Source organism: Centruroides sculpturatus, unplaced genomic scaffold (assembly GCF_000671375.1).
Source record: "Centruroides sculpturatus isolate CEXI.00-Female unplaced genomic scaffold, Cexi_2.0 scaffold944, whole genome shotgun sequence".
Lineage (NCBI taxonomy): Eukaryota > Metazoa > Arthropoda > Arachnida > Scorpiones > Buthidae > Centruroides > Centruroides sculpturatus.
The window spans coordinates 70,693-83,313 of record NW_019385062.1 but is presented as its reverse complement, the minus strand read 5'-3'; the positions used below and the strand labels follow the sequence as shown (position 1 = coordinate 83,313).

General features: G+C 30.8%; 1 protein-coding gene across 9 annotated transcripts in view; it reads left to right on the top strand.

Annotated features, from left to right (window-relative positions):
- LOC111634121 overlaps nt 1-9,040 on the top strand; it is a 59,014-nt gene extending 49,974 nt beyond the window's left edge. For all 9 annotated transcript variants that reach the window (XM_023378816.1, XM_023378814.1, XM_023378813.1 and 6 more), the window contains one exon: nt 7,669-9,040. In XM_023378816.1, coding sequence (XP_023234584.1) covers nt 7,669-8,429 — 761 coding nt within the window. In that variant the 3' untranslated portion in view covers nt 8,430-9,040. The remainder of the gene's footprint in view (nt 1-7,668) is intronic.
- The last annotated feature ends 3,581 nt before the right edge of the window (nt 9,041-12,621 follow it).

The window sequence follows — 12,621 nt, the reverse complement described above, 5'->3', positions numbered from 1 at the left end:
AGATGGATACAGCAGGAACAAAACTTAAAATTTTGGACAAAGTGAGGAAAAAATTTAGTTTTTTACACTAGTTGAATAATTTACAATGCTTTTAATGCAAGTTAGATGGATAAAGAAGAAACTTTGTTTTTTAAATTAACTAGAATTTATTGTTTCTCTATTGCATAAAAAGAATGTGAATGAAACTGTTGCTTAGTTATTTCACCAAAATATTATCAGATTTAACTTTAAAGTAAAAAGTATTACTTTAATTTACAGAATACAATTATATATATATAAAAAAAAATATCTATATATATATAGATCTTAATTGATATCAATTGGGGATTGATCATAGTAATAAATGCAATTTAAAAAAATGGTTCTCTAAAACTTCTAACATTTTTTATAGCATTTAGCTTCAAATATTGGTTTGTTTGGAAAGTTCATAGTGATTTTTAAGAGAAATAAAAGAAACTGTTTTAAAACTAAAAATATACTTTTATTCTGTTATGTATGTGCTGCTGTTTTTAATGACGTGTTGCTATCTACAGAGGTACCCTCTTCATAGAACTTTCCAGTTTTTCCCACAAAAAACTGATCCATGTGGTTTTTGCATGCTTCCAGAGTATCAAAGTTTTAATCATAAAGGGAATTCTGCAAAGAATGGAACAAATGGTAGTCCGACAGGGCAAGGTTGGGTGAGTATGGGGAGTAGGGTAAACATCCCAGCCTAGTTCCAATAATTTTTGGCATGTTCATAAAGATGTGTGCAGTCTGGCATTATCTTGATGAAACACAATTTTATCTTGATTGAAACACAACCTATTCTATTTGCCAGTTCCAGACATTTTTCTTTAATTGCCATGTTCAGTTTATCCCAGGGCTGTGGAGTCGCGTAAAAGTCTACCGACTCCGACTTTTTTTTACCATCCGACTTCGACTTCACAGCCCTGGTTTATCCAATTGGGAACAATACAAATTGGAAGCAGCTTGTAGTACAGGATTCCTTTCCAATCCCACCAGACAGTGAGCATGACCACCTTTGGATGAAGACAGGCCTTTGGAGTTTTTAATGGTGGTTCATTTTTCTTACCCCATTATTGTTTTCGGCTGATGATGATATAGACAGTTCACTTTTCATCACTTGTCACTAAATGCTTCAGAAAAGTGTCATTTCCACTTAGGTTTTTAAGAGAATCACAAATCACAATGTTGAAATACAGTACTGTTTGATGACTTCACTATGTCTGCAATCTCTCGAGTTGTGTAATGAGGATTTTCATCCAATAATGTTTTGACCTGGTCCTCTTCAATAACGGGAAGTCTTGTTGAGTGGGGAGCATCTTCAAGACTGAAATTACCCGCTTTAAATTTAGCAAACCACTTTCAAACAGTTGATTTTGCTACAGCACTCCCACCATAAACATCACATATTTCTTTTGCTGTTTATACAGCATTTTTGTCTTTATGATAAAAAATAGAAACGAGTGTCAAAAATGCACATTGTTCACATCCATTTTTGCACTGAGACAAATTAAATGATATTTGAATAATCTTAACTGTTTTTTTTTTTTTTTTTTTTTTTTNAAGACACAATTAATATTGTAGCAAAGTCATAATGCACTTTGCAAAAATTGTTTGTTTTAAACTTCAACATTCATGCCCTTTACCTTTTTTTTTTTTTTTTTTTTTTTTTTGTAATATTTATTGGTTTGTACAATTCTAATCATTTTCGCTTCAATCGGTGTCTCAACTGTTGGCTATCAAAAATCGCTACTAACTTTCCAACCAACCAATAAAAAGTAGTGTCACAGTTTGTTTTTACATGATCCTGTGTGTGTTTGAAAGGACTTTTAAGACAACTATTCTTGTGTTTGTCTTCAACTGTATTAATATGAGATGGTATTCAAAATATTTTGCACTGACAACACTAAAACAAAACCAGTTGTTGTATTGCAGTGTACCATTATGTGGTGATGTGTGCATATGTGTACATTGTGAATTAGTATGCTAAATGACATGGAATTTTACATATATTTGTAGTTGTGAAACACTTGTTTATGGTCATATACACCTGGCTGTTTTGGAAATAAATCTGAAGAAGGCAGCAAGTTTGCATCAACTTCTATGCAAAGTTTGGAAAAACTGTAATAGAGACTTTGGAAATGATTCAGCAAGCATTTGGTAAATGATCAGAGAGAAATTTTTCAGTGTCATGCAAGGTTTAAGGGTCAGTTTACAGTCCACTGGCAGCATGGCCCATTAACACCCAATTTATTTTCCTAAAATTTATTTTGGGAAACGTTATTTTCTTATTGGTAGAAATAATTTGAAGCTAGAAACATTAATATGTTTTCAAAATTTTTATTCAGGAAGCCAAAATAAGCTATCCTCAATTTTTAAAAATTAACCACTAATGGATTAATTTTTTAAAATTTAAAAATTTATAGTTTTTTTCACATTCTAATTTTACTTACGCTTTTATACTTTTAATAATTTATATAATATCTGAAATTTAATTGAAAAAATCCTGCATTTAAAAAACCCATTTCGTTAATTTTATTTATTCTATCTGAATATATTTATGAAAGTTACAATTTTGAGAAGTCTAAAAATTTATATATATTAGTGATTTTTAATTACAGTATTTTGATTTAATTAAGGCAGGAAAGATATCATATTCATATCAGAAAAACTGGACATTAGTTACTTTTCTCACTTAATATCTTCTCATTGAGTGTGGAATTTGCAATGATTATATAAAATATTGGTTTGTAAATTTTAGTGCAATATTGTGGTTAGTATTATTTCTTATACCCAGGAAAAATAATTTGATAAATTGACAAAATTCATTTTATAAATGCAATTGAAGTTATCATTGAATTAAAAGTTACAAAGTTAATAATGTCTGAATGGTTGTCTGAAAAATTTTGTAATCCAGAATATCTCTGCTCCCAATAATGTTAGATTAAAGGTATTCTGTAAATCAGTTCCAAAATAATTTTCTCCCTGAGTTTACTTGTTGAGTACAGTATTCTTCTGCTAGACCAGAAGCAATACTCAAAACAGCACTCAAACTGACATCAAGCAGCAAAGTTGAACAACATTTAGCTTAGCTGTTTGATGTCAGTATCACACTGCACTGAGTTAGCTGCTAGCCAGTTTGATTATAAACTGGATGATGATGATGTCAGCCTCAGTGATCTTGAGACGTCATACTGCAACTCGACGTTAAACTGGTCTTAAGGCCAATTGAACATCAGTTGATGATGATGAATATACCAAGAGGCCATAAAATAGCACTATCTACAAAAATGTTGCAAAAATTCAGCATCTCATTTGGTAGGATCGACATTGAAACTGTTTGTGACATTTGTGATGAAATTGATTATACAACATGTTAGATCCAGCCTTTTTTGGCCTACTGACCCCTTCTTGAAAAAAAACTTACTCGCCACTCTCTTTTCAGAAAAAAAAACACACTTACTCCTGTTCTTGAAATCAATAATGTAATGGTTTGTAACCCATAATTTTCCAACTTTTTTGGGTCATAGCTACAGTGACCATATTTTTTGGGGAAAAATAAAGGACATATCAAAGAAAATCAAAAAATACCTTATAAAATTCATAAGTTTATAACATTTATTACGAAAATAGTAGCATACAACAATGCATACATTAAAATTTTAAACAATCTGAATTATTACACATACACATATTGTAAAAATTTAAATAACATTAATTTTTATACTTTTCAGTAGAATTAATTTTTTATAGCGCCATTTCACGCTTTAAAGTCATAAAATTCCATACAGTTCATTTGAAAGTTGTATTTGATGGAAATACATGCTTCTAATGTGCTTACTTTTAAATGGATTTTTTCATTCATCCGCATATTATTCAGCAATGAAAATATTCGTTCAACGGGGGCATTAGATCCAGGAAGACAAAAAAAATTCTATGATTTTACAAATGTTTTTGAAAACAATTTCTTCTGCTGTAAAATGTTCAAAAATCTCAATCCACCTTTGATGGCAGGGCTAGTTATTCTGTCACCATTCGTCGATCTTTTCGTTTGTGACATATTTTTTTACACGTGAAACTTTGTCAAATAATTCACCATCGAGTATATTTACGGACCAATGATTTGAAATAAAGATATAGCTTTCCTCTACCTTCGCCCACAAAGGGATTTCACATAATGTGACCCATTCAAACGCCTCTATTTTAATAAAAAACATGTCCCAATCATTTAGATAATCTATGCACGTTTGATAAAATGTGTACACAACATCATTGAATTTTTTGGCTTGTATATTTTCTGATTTTTCTAATGCTAAGACCACTTTTCTAATAACAATAGGAAGAAACTCCTCATTTTTTCTTTCAACTAACTTTAGCTTTAATTAACAAGTGTATCATCCACCAACTAGAGAGTTAAAAAACTATCACAAAAATCCCCATAAGAGTGTCCACCTCCTGGTACTGTCAGTGGGCCGTTTGGTTGGCGACACACTGCACTACTGCACTCTATGTAGCAATGCAACACTGATCGTGATGGCGTACACAAAACTAACTTGTTCAATATATTATTAAAAATTATTTTTTAAACTTTGCGTAAACTTTACAAACTAAAGGACAAAATGCCTATTTTAGAAAATAAATAAAGTTAAAGGACAGAGCAGTGAAATAAAGGACTGTCCTCTTAAATAAAGTTAAAGGACAGAGCAGTGAAATAAAGGACTGTCCTCTTAAATAAAGGACGTATGGTCACTTTAGTCATAGTCCACTTTTTCAAATAGTGATTCGATGGTGCCCCTTCTAGGTGAAGTATACTAAATTAGATATTAAAAAAACAAGGAGAGAGTTTTAAAATTACTTTATTAAAAAATATTAACAATATTGGTGTATTGCTCAAAGTTTGATTAACAAATATATATTATTATTAGTGAGAGGACAGAGCTTGGTGTAATGATGCTAATTTTTCAATATTTGCTGCCATATTTGTCATCAGCAATCTTAAATTGCTGTGTTCCACTATTGACAATTTGTTTCTTTTCTTTGTTAGTAAATTGCTGACTATGCTAAATCCTCTTTCAGCTAAATATGATGATGGGAATGCAATGGAAAACTTCTTTGATGCAGACTATTAAGTCGGATATAATACTGAAATTTGCCTTTGAAGCCAAAATTCTTGATACTCTTTTTTTTAATTTCAATTTTAACTCTTCATTTGTTGACAATTCTATCAACTCCTCCTGCAGTGATAATTCTGCTGTTTGTAGGTTTGAGAAAGGTTCTAGTTCGTAATCTGGAATGATCATGTTAAAGACATCCTGAAATCTATTTGTAAAATCTTCTTTAAGTGCTTCCAAATGCTGGCAGAATACCAGAATGTTGTTGTCATTTGTTTCCACAGAGGAAAGATTTGGAAACTGATAGAATTGTCTTTGACACAAATTTTGTTTGTATAAGGCAGGCTTTGACATGAACACAGAAATACAGTGAAAACTGCTTAGGCGACCACCTGCATTCAATGGGCACCTGTCAAAACAGGCAAAAATTTCTGGCACCGAATAGTTTATCCATAGTCTTCGTATAAATTACCTGTATTAAACGACCACCCGCGTAATGCGATCGCGGGCATAGATTTTTGGTCCGAAACAACATACAACAACTGTAATAAGCGACCACTTCTGCGAATATATCTGGTCTAAACTATTGTTCAACAATGTTTCCCCCCTCCTAATATAATGAATTAGTCTAAACTCTCGTTCGAACCCACCTCAGACACTGCTCCCTCCCTCGAAATTAGGTGCAGGTGTTAATGAATTAGTCTAGCAACAAAGGAAAAATTCATTTCAGTTTATTCGAAATTGCCCAAAAAACGAAAGAAATGCAAAGTGCTGTCGTTAGAAGATTGTGTTAAAGTTATCAGAACAGCAATTAGCGGCAAAGTTTAACTGTGAGGAAACGAAATTGATTTTACCGTAGACTTACAGTATTTTCCTTGGGGTATAAAATATTGTACACGATACAATTAATCGGCTGATCTCATCGTTTGATTAAAATTATTTTTATTTATTTATTTTGAAGCTCATATACAGTACGTGTGCGATAAATAGTTTCTGTATCAACCTACCTTATTTCCACGATATTTTTAGAAAAATAATATCCAAGTAATTTTCGCACACAAAATATTCAAAAAACAATAAACGCATTAATGCAAAAATCAGTTTTACAGGCAGACCTTCCTTTTTCGAATGTAATGAAATCGTATTATGAGAAAAAATAATAAAATCGTTTTATTATTAATTAATAAGTTTCTTGTTGTACTTAAGAAAATATTAAAAAATACAATATTTTTAAGGTTAAACTTACGAAAACCAAAACCAAAGTGATATAACGCGCTTGTATATCGTTGACGTAATATACGTTACTGAGGAGCGAATGAAAAGAATCAAGTTGAATTAATTAAGTCGGAAAAAAAGAAAGTATGCATTATAATCGAGAATATGCGACTATTGTATTAATCTTTAAAATATTGGTATTAAATCTGTCTTACAAAATCACGACAACTTCCGTAAATCGAGTTATCCGATAAGAATAAAATACAATACCAATATAGTCCTATCGTTGAAAAAATTTGCTTATTTTTGCTCACCTCGAGTTTTGCTTAGTAGAAATGGCTAAAAAGTGCGCAAAATACGTACGGAAATACGGTATTACCGCACCACCTGTATTGGACGACCACCTGTCTAAAAGACCACTTTTTGAAGGAACCGTGGGTGGTTGCCATAGACAGGTTTTACTGTAGTTGCCTTTGCTTTGATCCAATTCAAATCATCTTGCAGCTGTAGGTTCATTTCATTAAATTTATTACATAAATCAATTAAATAAACTATATCATTCTTAAATTTCAATAAATTCTCTCCTAATGAATCATCATTGTTTTTAAAAACATTATAACTGAGTCAAAGAGGTCATAAAATCTTTTTAGACAGGCACCCTTCGATAGCCAATGAACTTGTGTGTGCAATAGTAAATGATTAAAATGTTTGTCGTTTTCATCATTAAATTTTTGAAACAATATATCATTGAGAGCATTGCTTCTGATCTTGTTAACTGCTGTAATTACATACTATAGTGAGCAATGAAAATGATCACTAAGGTTTTTTGCAAGTAAATGTCTGTGAATTACACAATGCATGGCGACTATACTTGGTACTGCCTTATTATTGGTATTATTTATTTAATAATAAAAAGAAGAAAGGTGTGTGGGCTCAAATTTCACAACAGATGCGAGAATTATGGCAATATTTTGAAGAAAATTATATGTGTAAGTATCAGTCAGTTGTGAAATTTAACCCATAAACTTTCAAATTTTTGTATAAAGAAAATATGTTTAAATTTACAGTTTGCAAAATTTTTGAATCTTGAAAAGAGAGCTTTAGTATAAAACAGTTTAATAAATAAAATTGCTTGATTTAAAGGGGGAAAATGATGAAAATAATTTTAATGTTTCCAGATATTTTTTATCTTATTTTAGTTGCTCAATACAGCATTAGCTAAAAAATTTTATTAATTACTATATAGTCATATTATTATTATAATAAATGTATTCATTTATGACTGTCTGTTTAAAATTGTAAGATTATAATTATTATAATTTTTGTATTTTTACAGCATCTCAAGGTATGCAAAATGGTTTAACAAGTGGGCATACAGCTACGACGACTGCATCAGGTTCTCTCATTTCTACATCACAAAATATTCCAATTACAGTCACACCTGATTTTCCTCTTACTGACAGTTGCAATAATAATAACTGGAATGGTGCTTCTACAGCGACAGGAACTTGTAGCATGGGTAGTACTACGGGCAGTGATTTAGACTCTTCAAAACAATCATCAAACTTTGCATGGAATTCTCGTTCTGTTAAACTGTTAATAACCTTATTTGGTGAGCACAAAATTGACTTTTATGATAGTAATAAAAAGAAGAAAGGTGTGTGGGCTCAAATTTCACAGCAGATGCGAGAAAAAGGTTATCCTGTTACTGCTGATGCTTGTGACACAAAGTGGAGAAACATGCTAAAAACATTTAGGAAAACGTCTGAGCACAATAAACAGGCTGGGAAAAAAGTTAGGAAAAGTCCATTCTACGACGAGATGATGGAAGCACTTCGCAATACACCAGGGGCAGAATCTTCTGGTGTACTTGACACGAACAGATTAAAGACACGTCCAGATGAAACAGAATCTGAACAGCAGAGACCAAAAAAGAAAAGAACTAATGAACTCATTACTTGGTTAGATACTAAGAAGAAAGAACAACAAAAACAAGAAAAGGAAAAAATGCAAATTTTAATGCAAATGCATAAAGAAAAAATGGAACTCATGAGTGCCTTAATTCAAGTGTTAAAAGATAAAAAGGAAAGTCAGTAACATTGTGAATAATGTATCTGTGTGTATTTGAATGTGTTTGTACAAAGTTATACAAGTTGCGGAATTTCATACAGACTTTTCTTGAAACAAAACATTATTCATTTCGCCAAATGAAATGATTAAATTTATTTTGTAGGATACTGCTGGTGCTGTAAATACTATTAATAGACAAATTATCGTCATATTATGCACGTCATAAGTTGCCCTCCAGAACTTGTCCATCCACTGAACTATTATTCATCATTGTCATCACATGTAGAATAACAAGGAATGCATGTTTAAAATCTTAAGTTGATAACAGTGAAAGTTTACATATTGTGTTTGTAGCAGTTTGCTTAAAATAACTTCTCATAGATGCACATGTAATCAGGTGTTAAGAGTGCATATCAAAGCACAGAATGTTTTAAAGTTATTTTAGTTATCAATTTATAAGATAAACATGGTTTTTGTTAATGGCTGCTTTGAATTCTCATCATGTGAAGTACTTTTTTGTAAATAGGTTCATTGCATTCAATTCATATACCATTAAAAGATGCAGAAAATGGAGTGTTATCTGCATCTATAAGGATGCAGTAATGACAAAGCAGATGTAAATAAAATTTTGCAGAAGATTTTATTTGTTGATTTATTAAATTAATATAGTCACTTAAATAAATTACATTACAGTATTCTTAATTTAAAACAGTATATGGAAAAAAGAAAATTCCAATTTTAATGAGTATAATTTGAGTTGAGAACATTTTGTATTTAAAAAGAACATCACTTAAACAGAATAGAAATACTGTATTTTGTTTTCAAAACCATTTGTCAAGGTTGGATCATTCTGTTTCTTGCTCTCATGTGAAATTCATTATAATCTGGTACTATAAACAGTAAATACTTGCTTTTGTGCTATAAAATCTCCATACATAGATAAATATTGATGATAATCCCTTATTTCTTCTTTCCATAACAGAATGAACAAAATGATCAATTTAAAATTTCTTATTACTTTATTTTAATATCTTTCCCAACTCTTACACTTGCCTACACTTAGAAAATGCCTCTGAAATATTTAAATGATTCCAGTATGAAAATTTTTCCAAACCTTGAAATCATCAATCTATCATTCCCTTTCTCTATTAATTATAATTTTAGTAAATAACTGTTTTTGTTCACATGATTGATTGTCATTTATGAGATTATTGCAAAATTTCTTTGTTCAGGTAACACAAACACTAATAGTAAATTTAAGTATATAATATGACAAGAATTTAGTGTAAATGAAAATGATCATCATAAACCTTTTCTAAACTTAAATTCATTAACTAACTATAATCAGGCTCTCTTGAAGTGAAATAAGTCTATTATTTGAATTGGGAGACAAGATTATGAGAGACTGTCAAAATAATTTGAAGTTTTCCCTGCATATGCATCATTTCCTTATAATTTATAAAGTTTTTGTGTCTTATTTTTACTCATTGTTATCTTTATAATTTTCATATATTTATTATATATAACAGTTAATGTTATATTTTTGTTGTTTTACTTTTAAGTCTTGTAATTAATAAAATATTAAATTATTTAATAATAGTAATTAAACAACTTTTTTAAATGCAATAATTTAAGAAATTGTTTTTAGTTCATATAAATTATTTCAATTCAATCTTCTAAAGACAATAAGATGAACTTGTCAAAATCTTAAACAAAACTTTAATTTATTTAAAATATGTTGTTTTACTATATCACCCAGAAAATTGTTACTAATCGCCCCCTCAACATGGAAAAACACCCACATGGGGGCAATATCGCCCTCATTGAGAAACACTGATCTAACACGTAACATGTGATTTGGGTTTTTTACTTACCTTTTTTCAGTCATCCTTTTGGTTTATTACCTGATATCCTTTTTTCAATCAGCTTTACATTTATTCTAATCAAGTCATATTTGTTTAATTTCTTTAAATATTATTTGAGGTCTAAAACTGGCATGCATAAATATTTTTAAACATACAGTAATTATGCTTACTATATGGCATGCAGACTCAAAAAGGTTTGCCATATAGGGGAGCTGCTGCCAACCAGCAAACAAGTTAAGGAAGCCAAGAGTCACAAAAGTATGGGAACCATTGAATTACAGTTTAAGAATAATAGTGTATTCATTTACAGTTTAGCTTGGATAATCAGGGTTTACTGTATTTCAGATTTTGACTTATTTATAAGTAAATTAAATGTAATTTTAAAAAAATTAATGGTTATTGTTATTTATTCAACACAATCTTATTTTAATGTATAGTAAGTCTTGACAGTTTTATATTGATCTCAAAATAAAAAGTTCATGAATAGAATGTCAATACAATTTTTCAGTCCAACTTATTTTTTATCTGTTGAAACTTTTAGTAATTTTTATATACAAGGTGTGTTCTATAAGTAATGTGATTAATTTTTTCACGACACGACGATATGCCGTAACTAGTTTTAACCTGCTGTGCTAGGTGGTGTGGGGTGTTAGCTTCAAAATTCGCCCGGTCTCGTTTGCCTCCAAGCTGCCGGCATGTGAGAATGTTCGTTCCCATGAACCCCGTTTTGAGTTAATGTAACATGGAGTGATGGATCATTTTGTGGAGCAACGCTATGCTATCAAATTTCGCATTAAACTTGGGAAGTCCGCCACCGAAACTTTTACATTAATTCAGCAGGCCTTTGAGAGTGATTGCTTCTCCAAATCACAGGTCTTTCAATGGCACAAGTCGTTCAAGGATGGCCGAGAGGAGGTCACTGACAAACCTTGCAGTGGATGTCCATCAATCTCCCGAATTGTCTTCTTTGACATCAGAGGCATTAACCACCACGAATTCATACCTGTCAGGACCACTCTAAATGCAGCTTTCTATTTGGAAGTGTTCAAAAGACTGAAATCCTAGTCACGCGTTGCCGAAGTGACATCAAGGACATGCGGAAACTTCATCACGACAATGTGCCAAGCCACAGCACTTTCACTGTCAATGATTTCCTGGCCAGGACCCACACTCCATTGGTTCCACAGCCACCTTACAGTCCTGACCTGGCTCCCACCAACTTGTTTTTTGTTTCCCCACATGAAAGGGAAACATTGGGACACGATTGAAAACATCAAGGCTTATGTTACATCAGCTCTAAAGGACATTCCGGAGAAGGCCTTCTAGGCCCAGAAACACCACCTTCACAAGTGTATCGATGCAGGAGGGTGCTATTTCGAAGATTTTTGACTAATTATAAAAATATGGTCAATAAATGATTTTTTATGAATTTGGTTGCATTACTTATGGAACGCACCTTGTATGTATTCTTCTACAAGATGATAAAATTTAAGAATACACTACTTACTAATTACATAAATTACTTCCATCTCAATATAGTTCATTTTTCCTACTGTAAAGCAAAACATTACTATTTGTTTTGACTACTAAACAGAATTTATTAATTTTGACTTTTGATTTGTAACTTACACGAGTGTATTATTAAGAATCTAGATAAATCAGGATTTTATTTCATTGAAATGTTTAATGTTCTATCTTCCGTTGTTTTTTTGTTGTAAAAATCTTTACCGTTTATAGTTTTTTAAACCTGTTCAGATTTGTTCCTAGATTTTCAATCACATCTTGCAGTGTGATTGAAAAAGACTGTGTTAAGGTGGCAGTCTATCTTTGGGGTGCCCCTAATACAAAAACATTGTAATTTTTTTTGTGGCACCCTACTTCTTTATCAATGTACAATTATTGTGATTTATATATAATTTTAGTAATATACACTAGAAATGTTTTGGTGATCAGCACTATTTCTGAAAATCGCTGCATTAACCACTTGGCCATCCATTTGTCCTATTGTTTCTGATTAGAGAAGTAAGTGTAAAATCATAACACAATATAACACATATATAAATGATTAATTAGCTTTTAATTTTGTTTGTTACAATTTAAACTGCATTTTTTAAATACTTTTTTAGTTATGTAGTAATGGCTTATTACATTGATTGTATAATCACTGTAATCAGTTGTATTTTTTTTACCTTAATAATTATGAATGAAATGAATTGTTCTTTATTTATTTCATATAACCAATTAATATTTGATATCTAATGCTGTATAAATATTTATGAACAACATTAAATTCAAAATTTTTATTTAAATGTATTAAATGCAAAAAAGTACATTAGCATCCAAATAATATTATA